This window comes from Bison bison, unplaced genomic scaffold (genome assembly GCF_000754665.1).
Source record: "Bison bison bison isolate TAMUID 2011002044 unplaced genomic scaffold, Bison_UMD1.0 scf7180017864483, whole genome shotgun sequence".
In the NCBI taxonomy this organism is placed as follows: Eukaryota; Metazoa; Chordata; class Mammalia; order Artiodactyla; family Bovidae; genus Bison; species Bison bison.
This window is the reverse complement of record NW_011495043.1, coordinates 394,706-410,328: the sequence shown is the minus strand read 5'-3', so window position 1 is coordinate 410,328 and position 15,623 is coordinate 394,706. Positions and strand designations below refer to the sequence as shown.

Genomic DNA, 15,623 nt, shown 5'->3' with positions numbered 1-15,623 from the left:
GCCACAGACCTGGGGCAGGTCCAGCAACTCCAGGCTCCTCTCCGATGGCCCCCTCCTCCCCGCTTCTTCCCCCTCCCCCCACCTCCATCTAAGTCAAGCAGGAGACTCAAGTTCGATCCCTGGGGTGGGAAGATGCCTTGCAGAAGAAAGTGGCAATCCACTCCAGTATTCTTGCCTGGGAAATCCCAGGGACAGAGGAGCCTGGAGGGCTACAGTCCATGATTGCAAAGAGTCAGACACGACTGAGTGACTAACACTTGACACTGGGGTGCTTTGCCCCTCTCTAAACATCAAGTTTTACATTTATAAAATAAGGAAAATGACTCCTGCACCTGCCTCACAGCGTCTATGGGGAGGCTGAACCAGTCCATGTGGGGCTGGCGAGCCCCCACGAAACCTGGGAGGATGGATTATGTCTCAGGCGGTGCAGGCATTACAAGGTCTCTTAACAGAAGCTAAAATCTGCATACCTGGAAGGTCTACTCTGTGATCTTAGCTTCGAAGTTGAAGGCAAAAGAAATTCCTTCCACATGAAACAGTTACTCCCAATGTGGAAAAATATGAGCATGTTCTTCACAAATTGTTTCTCCCCTCAAGTCTAAGTCCTTTGCTATATGACATGGTTCCCAGACTTTTAAAAAGTGCATAATGCATATAATAGCACAGAAATAACTTAAAAAAAATCACGTGTACATGGTGATCATTTTGTAATGTATAAAAATATAAATCACTATGCCGTATACCTGAAACTAATGTAATTGTGCTCAGTCATGTTTGACTCTGCGGCCCTATGGACTGTAGCCCGCCAGGCTCCTCTGTCCTTGGGATTTTCTAGGCAAAAATACTGGAGTGGGTTGCCATGCCCTCCTCCAGGGGATCTTCCTGACTCCGGGACTGAACCCATGTCTTCTGCAGTGTCTGTGGATTCTTTACCATTAGCACTACCTAGGAACCCCACTAATATAATACTGTAAGTCAATTATACTTCAATTTAAATTTATAATTAATTTGTTAAATGCCATGTGTGCAGCACTCCCTTTGAGAACAGAGCACAGTTCGTGCTTTGAAGTCCCCATTGTGGCTCGAAGTTTACCTCTCCCTTCACTCCCTTTAAGATAACCCAGTTTTTAGAACTTTGTATTTATAATTCCCTTGCTCTTACTTTTTAGGATGCATACATATGTACCCTGCAAAAGGATTATTTCCAACATGATTATGAACCTCCAGACTTTACACAAATGGAGTCCTCATGCATATATCCTATGTAATTTGTTTCTTCATTGAACATTGTGTGGGGGAGGTCTGGCCATGTCAAGGTTGTCAGTTTTGCACAGAAGTCTCCCTGTACAGGAAACAAGGATTTCTCCAGGGTCTGTCTTAAGAAATGATATTGCTGAGTTGTAGGGAAAGCTGCCTTACAAGAACAATGCTGAATCATTTTCCAAAGTAGTTATATCAAGTTACTACTCAACACAACATCTGAGATGAACTTGCCGGCACTTGACATTTGCAGGTTTTTAAATTTTTCCCGATCTATATATAGATTGGGGATAGATAGATAGGGTATAAAGTAGCCTCTTGTGGTTTTATTTTGCATTTCTCTGGTTACTAATACAACTGAACATCTCTTCATATGTTTACTAGCCATTTGTGTTTCCCATCAGAGGCTTATTCATGCCTCAGCACATATTTCTATCTCTCCTTTCAGTCTTACTAGCCTGGAGAAGTTCCCTGTAGATTCTGGACCATAATCCTTCATCAGGGATAAGTGATGTGTGGCCTCTCCCAGTCTGAGGCTTGTTTTTTCATTCTCTTGTTTTTGTGGTATCTACTAATGAACAGAATTTTCTATTTTAATGTAGGCAAATTTATGACTCTTTTCCATCTCCGGACACTTCTTGTGGCTTGTTTAAAAATTCTTCCCTACCCCAGAGTGAATTCCCTACTCTTTACCCATTCCATGTTGCATAATATATATTGCACAATACTGTACAACTGTTGAAAGCCACCATCCTCCACATTCAGACCATAAAGAGTAATCTGGGATGAGTGGTCCATGATGAACACAAGTGTTCATTCCCCGGCTTCTCATAATCTCATTGAAAAAGCAGTGAAAAAGTACAGAAGGGGGAAGAGATTCATAATCACATTAAAAATCACATTAAAAAAAAACACCAGCAAAACCACATTTTGATAAATTTTAGGAAGACAGAAAGCAGGTAGGATTATACTGATCCTATATTACAGAGGGAACCATAACCCCCAAATGCATAAAGAGGCTGAAGCAGAGGTGGAGCCTGTTCTCTGCAAAGCCCCGCTTTCCAGCAGGAGTGGAGAGTGGGAAGAAGTCAGATGATTAACTGAAGGGTTACTATGGGGCAGCCCCATCCACCCTTTCCTGTCCCCGTATCTATAAGGGAAGTGAAAATGTAACTACAAAGGAGGAGGCCTTTGACCTCCTACAGTAAAATATCACCCTTGTGGCAATGCTACTTCCAGTTCCAACAGCTGCCTCTTGCCTGTTGCATGCAGGGTGCGATGAAGCAAACTCTGCTGGTCAACATAGTCAAAGGTCAGCCTTGACTTTGGGGGAAAGATCCAAATACCAGAAGAGAAAGTCTACGGAAATTGCACAAGTGTATATTTAACCAGTCTAGTTCTTTATTCACAAGTAAACACTAACAAGCAAAGGATCACCAAACTTTTGGGAAGAAGATTTAACAGCACAGAGAGAAAAAGACAAGGGAACAAAGAGAATCAGAGAAAAGAAATATGATTCATGGACCTTCAGAGAACTTTTTCAAAGCCTATATTAGTATAGGAATATTCAAGAAGATACTATAAAACAAGAATAGCATTTTATTTAAAATAGAATCAGAAAGAGAATAAGAAGCAATTGGTAAACACTGACAGAACTGAAAACAAAACCAAAACCTTCAGTTAAAAGACTGGAAGAAAAACTCAGTGAAACCTTCCAGGACCACTTGAGGTCAGTCATACCATCGCTAACATGGCTGAAACAACACCAATAATATCTCGGGTTGGGACCTCTTCTTATAAGAAAGCCAGACCAAAAAAAAAAACTTGTTTATTTAAATGACTTATTCTGTTCTTCGTAGCTTAAAATATTCCTAGCTGATGTAAGAATTAAAAATAAAGAATTCCCTGGATGCCGATTTCCTCTTTTTTTTTGTTAATGAAGAGATTGGACTAGATAGTCAGTGGACCAAATGGATGTCTCTTTCATTTCCTATACTCTATTAGGGGTGGGAAGCAGACCAACTTTTTCTGAAGAGTGTTAAAAGTTATAAAATAGTTATTTTCGAAACTTAATCTTTCACACTAAAAGAGTAAATACGCCCAATCACCTGTTCAACTATTAGGCACCTACGACATGCCAGATGTTACACTAGGTGCTAGGGCTCTGGTCGTGCTTTCATGGAGCTTAGAGTTCAGCGAGAAGACAGACACCATCAAACAAACGGTAAGCAGACAGCCGATGGCAGCTGTGGGGAGTGCTGCGGAGGAAAGGTGGGCAGTGCGTCTTGAGAGCGCAGCCGCTCGAGCATACCTGTAATCGGGGCGTCAGACCTCGGTGGCTCTTTCCTCCAGGAGGGGACAAACACTTTGATGTAGGTGTGTCCTCTGTCCCTGAACCAGTCCACGGCCAGCTGGATTCCCCGGCAAGAGAAGATTTCTTTATTCCCATGGCTACAATGAGAAAACAAAGGGATCTGTAGAGAAACAGGCGGGGTTTCTCAAGAGTGGTTTTTCCTGGGAATAGCCTGGAAGCTAGTCTCATCATCAAAGGGAATCAGGCGAATCTGCATTTTGAAAATAGGTCATTCTTTACACAAAATATATCCCTTAATCGGAACCAATTAGCTTGTGATAACATGTAGGGGGTCTCAGGCTCCTTGCGGAGTACATTCATTCCAAGGATGAAAAGCAAGTTCCTCTTATTAACTGAAGCTTATAAGGATCAAGAGAGGGTTGTCAATGTAATGGTGGGCTTCCCAAGTCCAAGTAACAAGGTCAACATGCCCCACAAATTCCACTGAAATCATCCACGCAGGCAGGAAGGAAAGAATGGTGTAAGAGGTTGCTCAAAATCAGTCAGGGACTTGTTACTGAAGGTCTGTCTTGCTCCTAAGAGGAATAAGAAGCTGTAGGATTTTAAGACAGGGGGTGTGTGGTGGCTTGGAGTTAAAGATGCCGCCTGCCAATGCGCAGACAAGGGTTTGATCCCTGGGTTGGGAAGATCACCAGGAGAAGGAAATGGCAACCCACTCCGGTCTTCTTGCCTGGAGAAATTCCATGGACAGAGAGCCTGGTGGGCTATAGTTTATGGGGTCACAAAGAGTTGGACACGATTTAGTGACTGAGCAACTGAGCAGGCATGTTTATGTGATGTGAGCTGATCTGATGTATGTTTCAGAGCTCCACCTGGCACCACAGAGGACAGTAAATTGGGAGGAGCAAGAATGGAGGGTGGACAGCAGTTAAGAAGGAAATGGCACCCCACTCCAGTGTTCTTGCCTGGAGAATCCCAGGGACGGGGAAGCCTGGTGGGCTGCCATCTAGGGTTGCACAGAGTCGGACACGACTGAAGCGACTTAGCAGCAGCAGCAGCAGCAGCAACAGCAGTTAAGAAGCTGCCGTAGTGACTGTCAGAGCAGAACCTGATGGTGATCTGGCCCCAGCTGGTGGTGATGCATGCATGCATTTCTAAATCATAGGTTCCTGTTGCTGCCCATCAAAATCCCAGCACCTAGCACAATGGTGTCTGATCATTGATAAGAGTTCAAAAAGAACATGTCGAAGGAATGAATGACTGAGAAGCAGGTCTTGTGAGCAGCTGGAGGAGAAGCAGTCCAGGTGCAGGGAAGGGTTGGCTGGAAGGACTCTGATGTAGGTTTGCATGTCCAGGGACCGAAAAGAGGACAGCGTGGCTGGAACGTGTAGAGTGAGTGAAGAGGAGCTGGGGAGGTGGGACGGGGCCCGGCTGAGTGCTCAGAGAGCCAAGGTCCCCACAACTCTCGCACCCTCTCCACATCCAAGCAAGGCCAACATATCAAATCCTGACATCTGTGCTTTCTCTGGTGCGTGGCTCCTTCTGCTGTTTTCTCAGAGACGGTTAGGAGGGGTCCAGGTTTGTCAAGAGAAAAAGGGAGTCTGGAAACGCTCATCAATAGTGTTGGAAGCTGGGCTTTGTGGAGATTCAAGAGGATTCTACACCCCAGGGATGTATCAGAAACCAGGCCTTGACCCCTAGGTCCATAGGGTCTTCCAGTTTAGGGCAATAGCCTTTGGCCACTGAGGCTAGACTGTGAGGCTTCTGCAAACAGTAAGCAGAAAAATATCAATGGGGCCATCCGTTGGAAAAAGGAAGAGGAAGTGGAAAGCTAGTCCCTTCCGCCCCAGCAGAAACTGAAAAAAGAAAGGAGATGGAGGAAGAATGTGGAGGCCATTTATAGGGTCCTTATCCTGCACCTCCCAGGCATGCCCCACCCACTGAGCCATGAGGGGCTGAAGAGGCTGGAAACACTGGGACAGGTGTGAACAAGAGGCTGAAGGCTTGTCTCTCAGCACAGCCTGGGCAAGTCGCAAGCCTCTCAGAGAAATCCTGGTTTCAGCAGATGCAGCATCCCCCAGGACTGCAGAGCCGTCGTGAAGAAAAGTGGCATCTAGGTGAGCCCGAGGCAACACCCCTGGATTCCCTGCTTCCCCTGGAGGATTGTGTGTGGCCTGGGAGTGGACGAACAGGGGGTGTCCCAAGTGGTGCTAGCAGTAAAGAACCCACCTGCCAATGCAGAAGACATAAGGGTCACTGGTTTGATCCCCAGGTCAGGAAGATTCCCCTGGAGGAGGGCATGGCAACCCACTCCAATATTCTTGCCTGGAGATTCCCATGGACAGAAGAACCTGGTGGGCTACAGTCCATGGGGTCGCAAAGAGTCGGACACGACTGAAGTGAATTAGCACAGCACTGCACAAGGGGATAGTCCTAAAGCCAGCATGGCTCCCCCAAAGGCCAAAGAGGACCAATGTCCCTCTGTTGACCATTCCAGAAGCCCGGCCAGCCCAGTTGCTCTGCAGCAGAGTCCAGTGAGGGTCCCAGACCCCTCTCCCAGGCAGCACCAAGTCTCAGAAGCTTCCAGATGCCATTTGGGAGAGGAGTGGGAGAAGGGAGAGGAAACACGAAGCTGGAGTCATCCAGAAGACAGAAGAGGCTGAGCCACCACACGTGAGCAAGTGTGAAGCTTGCTCCTTCCTGGTTCCTAAAAGGTAGTGAAGAGGTTTCACGTGTCACAGAAAATAAAGCCTATGTTCTATGCAGTTGCAGCAGTGATGTGAACATTTTATAATACCCACCCTCCTACCTTGCCCCCCAGGACAGGTATCTCTTGGCTACAGCAGTCTGTGCACGTGTGCTCGGTCGCTTCAGTCATGTCTGACTCTTTGCAACCCCACGGACTGTAGCCCGTCCAGTATTCTCCAGGCAAGAATACTGGAGGGAGTTGCCATGCCCTCCTCCAGGGGATCTTCCCAACCCAGGGATCGAACCCATGTCTCCTGCATCTTCTTCACTGCAGGCAGGTTCTTTACCACTGAGCCACTGGGAAGCCCTGCAGCAATGTCTACCCTCAGTCAGTTCTCAGAAAAACAAATCATTGCGACAATTCTTTAAAATTTGTTTCTATGGGATGCCGTGTGGGATGTGGGAACTTAGTTCCCCACCCAAGGATAGAACCTGTGCATTTGGGAGCGTGGAGCCTTAACCACCCGACTGTCAGAGAAGTCCCTACAGTTTTTTCCTTGGTTGCTCTCTTTTCTGTGACTACGTCTATATATCTGTTCAACTGTTCTAACACCAGCTTTCCATCCCTGATGCTTTTGATGGGTGTGTGATTTGGGGAAGGGATGGGGGTAAACAGAACCCAGTGCCTGTGAGGGGACAAAGATGAGAGGTGTGACCAGTTCCAGTGATTCTGGAAGGACCTCAGCCTGCAGTGGCTCCGGCTGGAGGCAGGTGGAGGGGAGGGGGTTGGAGGTTCAGGAGTTCAGGAAGAGAAGAGCTAAGGAATGGTGCCACAACAGCTTCATGCAGCAAAAACTGGCTCCCCAGCTTCTCGGACACAAGACTCCAACCAAGAATCTCCAAAGAACAGGTTAAGTACCACCTAGGCCAGCTAGGCCAAGGCAAAAATGGAGGCGGTGCATGTCTGTCCATCAGTTCAGCCAGGACCTTCCCTGTCTCCCTTAGAAGTGCCCTCTCTTCCAGTTGGAATTCCGGGCTCGGGGAGTTCAGGGACTGGTCCTCTCTGGAATGGAGGATTTTCATTCAGGATTAATTAATTCATTCATTCATTCATTCCCATTCTTGCATGGACCCGACCCCAGCTTCAAGAGCCTTCTGGTCTCTTGAAATGTGAAGATTATCTATTGTTCAGTCCTTACCATGTTTCTTTTTTTCCTCTAAACCAACCTCAAAACCCCACCATGGCTGCCCTAGTTCTGGCCACAGAACACCCTGGGCAATGGCAGGATTGATGCTACAAGCAGAAGAGACCTGCTCGCCATGTGGGAGCTGACAGAGCTCTGGTCATAAAGCTCAGCAGTCACCCTGGGAGCCCAGGCCGTGCATTCAGAGGGAGGAATGTAAGCCAGAGGCACCCTTCCCTGTGCGTCTCCTCCACTCACTCAGCATCCAGGTGTGAGCAAGCATCTCCATAAATGGGGCGCTGTGCTTGGCGGCCTGGGGAGCAGCGAATGAACAAACCTGCCCCCAGCCTCTCAGAGCTCATTTCTAACAGAGTCTGCGTACCTGGCCACTTTGCGCGCGTACCTGGCCACTTTGCGCACGCACCTGATTGAACCACTGCAAGGAGCTTTTGAGGACGTGGTGGTGGCCGCATTTTGCCCTTGAGGAAACTAAAGCAAAGCCATATGCCCGGCTCACTGATCTTGCAGTTGACTTCACAGCCTGATCTGCTGGGCTGCAAACTCGTCCCCTACCCCATCTCCATTTTTTTCCCCTTTATTCCTGGCCCTCTCTAGTCTCCACCCGTGGGATCCAGACAGCAGCTCCTTCAGCAAAAAAATTACCAGCTGGTAAAATGCTCAAGCTGAGGGAGGGACCCTAGCGCTTATTAACAGTCAGCGAGAACCAGTTCATCAGGCATCAAGCTGAGCAGTGGGCCCTGGGAAAAGGCTAGAGGAGGGGTAAGTTTTGAATAAAGGGAGGTGGTGAGGGAAGTGGGTTGGTGCCCAAAGCAAATTCTGCCTACATAACAAATGTGCCAGGGGCACCCGCCCATTAGCGTGTAGCCATCTACAGTAACTGACAATCCAATTGAACACTTCTGTATCATTAACTATTGCCCAAAAAAATCTCTGCAGAAATTAGCAGCTCACGAGATAGTCCTGTGAAGAACGAGGCGGTGGTTTTGGGGTGGGACGAAAGGAAAAGTTAAGCACTGATTCCTTTGCGGTGTGAGATGTAAAGGCCCAACACTGATTGAATCATGTTTCTTATTTGGGGTTAAACTGCAAACACTCTGAAGCTGGAGTTTATACCCATTTCACCAAGAAATCTCTCCCCAGCTCAGGTCCGGGGGGGTGACTTCTGAGAGAGGGTGCTCCCTTATCTCATAATAGGAGAAATGGGTGCAGACTTAGGAACCCAAGGTCAGCGTGGTCAGAGTCCACTCAGAGGCTGAAAACCAGGTTGAACACCCTGCCCAGGAGTTCGCCCCCATCAGTAGCCCTCGATGAAAACCTCCATTGCTGATCTGAGCTCTATCATCACTGAAGATTCATTTCTCCACCATATGCCAGAGCCTGTTAAGGTTTTTAAGAGTTTAAAAAGGTAAACAACAATAAGTTTAACAAAAAATCCTGTACAATCCAAGGCAAGGGCACATTCAGATGAAACCCTTGTCAAGGCCAGTAAGAGGATGGGAAATTACCAGGTTGTTTTTCCCCAAGCTGACGGCCCTCAGATGGCTCCTTTCTAAATTTTCCTACAGAGCGTTCACCACTTGTACTTATGAGTGCATGTGTGGGTATTTGTGAGTTTGCCAGGCAAGAAAAATGCTGACAGGAGTTGGCAGTGAGAGTTAATGCTCTTCCTGAACACCATGATGCAGCTGGTCACAGGCTTTCAATGGTCACATTTTTTTAAAAGGCATCTTTTTAAAACCTGCTGGACCGTTTTCTTAAGGCCAAGCGTACAGCGACTCCAGGGCTCAGCTCACATCTCCCTGTGTCCTGCACGTACACACAGGTGCACACACCCACGTACACACCCCTGAAGGTGTAGAGATTGTGCCTGGAAACCAGTCTCTGTGCTTCTGGTCAGGCAGAGCCACCATGCGATGCACCCGTGACCTTCTGCGGGCTCCCAACAGGCTAGGAACCCTAGGAGGGGCATGCTGGCCTCTGGGGAAGGAGTGAGCTACAGCATCTCCTGCCTGGATTACGCCTGTCTGGGCCTTATCACGCCTAGGGAGAGCTCGGTGGAGCACGGGCAGGCTCTGGTCCCAGGGTAGTCCCCCCTAAGCCCAAAGATAGCACAGAATTTGCAGCCCAAATATACCCGGTTCTGGAGGAAATGGAAAGAGCACTGAATCCAGAGCCTGACACTTACTTCTCTGTGACCTTGAGCAAGTTACTTACTCTCTCTGAACTTCTGCAGAAGAAGAGAACTTCCTTTATAAGAAAAAGCCTTTATTTCTTTCATGCATGCATAAAATAATCACCTGAATCCTAGAATGTCAGAAATGAAAAGCTACTTGAGACTATTATTACTCAGCACAGCCACTTAATTGTAATAAACAGGGCTCAGAAATGTCAGATGACTCACGAGGATGTCACACAGTGGGTAAGATGAGAAACTGGAGCTATACCAGCCGTTATGTACCATACTACTCACCACATGTGGCTATTTACCCTTCAAGTGACTTCAAAAGAAATTAAATTGGAAGTTCAGCTGCCACACCAGCCACACTTCCAGCGTTAGGTCACCCCGTGTAGCAAGCGGCCACCACAATGCACAGTGCAGGTACAAAACACCCCATTTTAACAGGGACTTTATTGGGCAGTCCTAGGCCAGAGGTGGTGCTAGAGGGAAACAATCTGCCTGCTAATATAGGAGATGCTCTGCCTGCTAATATAGGAGATGCAAGTTTGATCTGTGAGTCATGAAAGTCCCCTGGAGTAGGAAGTGGCAATGCATTTCCATATTCTTGCCCAGAAAATTCCATGGACAGAGGAACTAGGGGGGCTACAGTCCACAGGGTTGCAAAGAGTCGGACACAACTCAGCACACACATACACACACAGGCTAGAGGCCAGAACTCAGGTCTTTGTTCTGCTGCCTGCTTCTGACCTCCCTGGTTTCCTACATGAAATACAAGGGATTTGGCAAAACTGTGCTTAGTTGCTCAGTTGTGTCCAACTTTTTGCAACTCCATGGACTGTAGCCTGCCAGGCACCTCTCTCCATGAGATTCTCCTGGCAAGAATCCTGGAGTGGCTTGTCATACCCTCCTCCAGGGGATCTTCCCAACCCAGAGACTGAACCCAGGTCTCCCACTTTTCAGGCAGATTCTTTACCATCTGAGCCACCAGGGAACCCAAGCTAGGCAAAACTGGGGGCAAGCATAAGGTCTGGCTTCCCAGGTCGGCATCTTATGCCTGCACTGCTGCAGCTTGTTGATAGAATTCTCACTGAAGTTGACCTGCCACTTAGGAAACGATAAATGAAATGAATGTTCCTGCTTATAAGAGCCAAATAGACTCCTTTTGTTGTTACAGTGGGGAGATGGAAGACTCTTGGAATTGGGTGGTATGGTCCTGTTGAAATGACTTGAACAGAACTGTGTGCTCAGAACAAATACATTCCCACTTCTTTTAAAAAGCGTTTGGTCAGTGACCCTCGCTGCCACTCTTCAGAGAGCAGCCACCCCAGGCTGGGTTCAGCCAGGACAGATAGCCTTGGGTTGTACATTCTGAAGACCTGGGGTGAGGGGCCCATGGAAACTTCCACAGTGGTGGCAAGGTCAGAGCACAAGGGTGAAGCCAGGGTCTGATGCAGTCACTGCTGACCTTGGCCAAGCCCATCCAGGTCATTTCTGTGCTTCTTCTTCTCTCAATCTAGACGTCCAGAGGCAAGGACAGATGACCCCCCTCTCACATTCTCTGAGCTAATGGAGAGGCTTAGCACCTCCTGTAAAGCGTGACACTACCTATAACTGCTCATTCTACGTCAGTGGTTCTTTATGTTTTGGGGATCACAGACCTTCTAAGTGCCTATTGGAAGCTTCAGATCTTCTCCCCAGGAAACCACAGATATGTATACTGATTCCACATTGTGTACATCATTTCAGGCCATTGCTGCTTTGGAAGATAGAAGGGGCTGAGCGCCAAAGAATGCAGGTGGCCTCCAGAAACCGAAACAGGCAAGAAAACACAACATCCCCTAGAGCTCCCAGAAGGAAACACAGCTCTTCCATCACCTTGATTTCAGCCCAGGAAGGCTCAGGCTGGACTTCTGTCCTCCAGAACTACAGGACGATACACCAGTGTTGTTTTAAGCCACTACACTTGTGTGGTAATTTATTATAGCAGCAATAGAAACTAATACAGATTTTGATCTTTAAGGAAACACAACTTCCAAAATAAAATGAGAGGAGGAAAAAAAAACTGTGACTGAAAAGTGAGGCTGGGGCTTCCCTGATGGCTCAGTGGTAAAGAATCTGCTTGCCAATGCAGAAATCATGAGTTTGACCCTGGTCCAGGAAGATGCCACATGCCATGAAGCAGCTAAGCCTGTGCGCCACGACTGTTGAGCCTGTGCTCCAGAGCCTGGAAATCGAACTACTGAGCCCACGAGCCCTAGAGCCCTTGCTCCCCAACACGACAAGCCACCACAGCGAGTCCTTACACTGCAACTAAAAGTAAAACCCTCTGGCTGCAACTAGAGAAAAGTCTGCGCAGCAACAAAGACCTCGTAGAGTCAAAAATAAATAAATTAGAAATTTTTTGAAAAGTGAAGTAAAACTTTAAAAATAAAGTAGCCCTGAGCTAATGTTTAAAGAAAAGAAAAAATGAGGCTATTCGTGAGCAAAGACAGACTTCAGAGGACAGACCCCAGACAGCAAGTTGGCAACAGGCACCCTAGAGGATGCTACTGCCAACAGAAGACGCGCCTCCCGCCTGCTCAGGACAGAAAGGAACAGGCATCCCAACCTGTCTTTTAAGTTCTTCCCCCTCCTTCCAGAACCAGACAGCACATGAAGCAGAAGCAGAGAATGGAAACACCTGCAATACTACAAGACCTCAGCGAAGGAGAATTTTCAGGCTGAGTTTTGAGGTCAAGAGATAACAACTAGACTCCATGCTGGATTTCAACCATCTAGCCCCTCTAACGGAGAAGGCAATGGCACCCCACTCCAGTACTCTTGCCTGGAAAATCCCATGGACAGAGGAGCCTGGTAGGCTTCAGTCCATGGGGTCACTAAGAGTTGGACACAACTGAGCGACTTCACTTTCACTTTTCACTTTCATGCATTGGAGGAGGAAACGGCAACCCACTCCAGTGTTCTTGCCTGGAGAATCCCAGGGACGGCGGGGCCTGGTGGGCTGCCATCTTTGGGGTTGCACAGAGTCGGACACAACTGAAGCGACTTAGCAGCAGCCCCTCTAAAGGTGCATCCCACACTGGGATCTATCCTTCACAACTGAGAACCACACAGTCTGAGGTCAAGGGGTCCTGTTGAACTCTGGTTGGAGGACCAGGAGGCGTTATTGCAGGAGAAGGAACAGGGCTGGAGCTGAATGTCTGACCCACTCTCTCCCAGATGTGCCTTTGGACCAATGAAGTCCCACGCATGGGTGGGAGCTGTGAAAATTTTTTTCCTAACTAATGAGATGCAGGGGGCAGGGGAAGGGATGTTTGTGTATATGTGCATACGTTTACAGACACACAATGAGAACACATACACAGACATGTGTTCTGGGCATTTGAGGTGGTTTTAAGACAGCATGAATGTGAAAGAATGAATGTTCTGACACACTCTTCAGAATAAGCCTGAGAGATGGTTTCTATCTGTTACCCACACAGACTGAGCATGAATAGACTTGACCAATTACAGTTGTAGGAGGTAGGGATGGGGTGAGACTAAACCCCCATGTTCCCAGAATTTACCTGGAACACGTCAAGGTCACATGCAAATATTGGACATGGCTTAAATTTTAACTCCAAGCAGCAACAGAGACTTTCATCAAAAGAAAATGCTCCACCACCACCCTGTTGTAACCATTCCTAAAAAATGTCTGGCCCCCAAAGAGAGAATGCTTTCCTGTAGCGCCTGAACTAGTGTTTTCACCCTATAGCCACTCTGCTTTCTGAGCTGGAATCAGAGAGTTCATATAATCTTAGGGCTGAAAAGGTCTTTGACTTAAACAGTATCATCTCACTTTATCAAGGGGTTCTTGAGGCAAGAATACTGGAGTGGTTTGCCATTCCCTTCTCCAGCGGACCACACTTTGTCAGAACTCTCCACCGTGACCCGTCTGTCTTGGATGGCCCTGCGTGGCATGGCTCATAGCTTCACTGAGTTACACAAGGCTGTGATCCATGTGATCGTTCTGCTTGACTTTCTGTGATTGTGGTTTTCATTCTGGAGGCTATGGGATTGTAGTTCTTGCTTTAAAATGAGGTGGTTGGATGGCATCACCGACTCAATGGACATGAGTTTAAGCAGATCCCAGGAGACAGTGAAAGACAGCCTGGTGTGCTGCCGTGCATGGGTCACAAAGACTCAGACACAACTGAGCCACTGAACAACAACCATCTTACTTCAAATGTAAGCGGGTATCTTTCTACCAATGTCCAGAGGAAGAGATGCCTCATCCAGACCAGACAGAGGCCAGGCCACCTCTTAGAGCCCAGCAGACTTTCTTCCTAGGACCCTCAGAAACTACTGAATTCTTAAAACTCCCTTTAATTCCCTCAGGAATCTTGAATTAGCAGGATTTCAGAGGTTCGCCTACCTGGTGCCTACACAGAGCATGTGTGAGAATGCTTTACAGACCCGAGGACCAGCTCCTAGGCCACAAGGAGAAGGCAGGGCTCTACTGCCTGTTGATATAATCAAGCCTAGGTGGCTAAAACTTGAATGAATACTTGAACAATCTTGCCCTATACACCAAGCGGGGAACTTCCCCCAAGGCCGGGCCATCTTGAGTTAACCCTTCCAAACTTCTGTCCTGCAGCGCCCAATCCAGAGTGAACCCAAATTCCCAGGGAAAACCACTCAGCTCCTCAGCCAAAGAATCCCCTGTTGACATATTCAGCAGCGGTGACACCGGTTATTTCTATGCCCAACGTGGCTCAGCTTTTGGAAAGGGACATGCATCTATGTGTGGCTCTGAATGACCGACTCCCTATGGCTCTGCCCTCAGTTGGGCTATAGCTTAGCCAAACAGTAAAGTAATGTGCTTGTTTGGGCAAAGCCTTCTCCATGCCCAGTGGTGGGTGTGGGTGAGGCTGTGGAACCCCTTTCTCAGCAGAACTTAACCTCTTCAGGAAAGATGAGGCCCGGCGTGGAGCTCTCATCACCGCAACACACAAAGATGCCAACGCATCAGTATAACTACTGCCTCTGCAGCTTGGGGACCACAAACACCGCCCCCCAACCCTAGCTCGGGAGCTCCATCACCTCTACCACGGCTCCCCACCCCCAGCAGAGGGCTTTCGAGGTGGTTCAAGTCCATTTTCCATCTCATTCTCATAATCTTAAGGGAAGCAAAAGAGCTGTCTCTTGACCTGTGTCACAGAAGGGGAAACTTGAGATAGCCAGCTTTCCCAGAGTCATGTGGCCACTTAGGGACAGACTCCAGGCCAGAAGCCACCTTCTCCCAGCCCTAGGTTCCTTGCCATTTATCCCTGCTGGGGTAAGAGGGGGAAGAGAGCCCCCTCTGCCTTAACGTGAGAATAGCTGCCCTCTGTTGAACACTTACTCTGTGTCAGCACTGCCCTAAGCATGTCGGGCAGCTCCAGTTCTTAGGACTAAACTTCTAGGGAAGTTGTAGACCCACCTTACAGATGGAGAAAGTGAGGCTCAGAGCAGTTAAGTGGCTAAGCAGCTACTGAGGGAACCGGGGGTTCCCAGCCCCATCCACTGGCTCCAAAGCTCCTTGGACCAAACCACCGACAAGAACGGGTGAAGGACGCTACCTCATAGCCACGTTGCTGCCGTCGATCACTATGGGTCTCAAGGAGCTGGCGGGGCCTCCGCTGTCTTCTCCAGGGTCCGCTCCTAGCCTGCCCTGGGCAGAGTCCGGGGTCCCGCAGGAGCCCCTGGGCACGAGAAGGGGTGCGGCGCTGCCCTCAGGCGCGGCGGGCCGGCTGCCCGTCTGGATCAGCTCCTGCAGCACGTCATTGACCAGGGCGTCCTCACCCAGCTTGCCCAGCACCCTGGCCACGTCCTCCCGGCTGTAGCCCAGCTTCTGGAAGAACTCCATCTTGCTCGAGCGCTGCATGCTGCGCCAGCCGGGACCCCCGCAAGGGTTCTGCCGCCGGCTTCCTCCTGGCAGCGCCCCGCCGGCATGAGC

The 15,623-nt window shown here is 48.5% G+C and overlaps 1 protein-coding gene across 1 annotated transcript in view; it reads right to left on the bottom strand.

Moving 5' to 3' along the window:
- ZC3H12D (zinc finger CCCH-type containing 12D) overlaps positions 1-15,623 on the bottom strand; it is a 34,874-nt gene that overhangs the window by 8,765 nt on the left and 10,486 nt on the right. Inside the window, exons 2-3 of the mRNA XM_010862569.1 lie at positions 15,247-15,623; positions 3,572-3,711 (exon numbers count right to left, since the gene is read on the bottom strand). Coding sequence (XP_010860871.1) covers positions 3,572-3,711; positions 15,247-15,551 — 445 coding nt within the window. The 5' untranslated portion in view covers positions 15,552-15,623. The remainder of the gene's footprint in view (positions 1-3,571; positions 3,712-15,246) is intronic.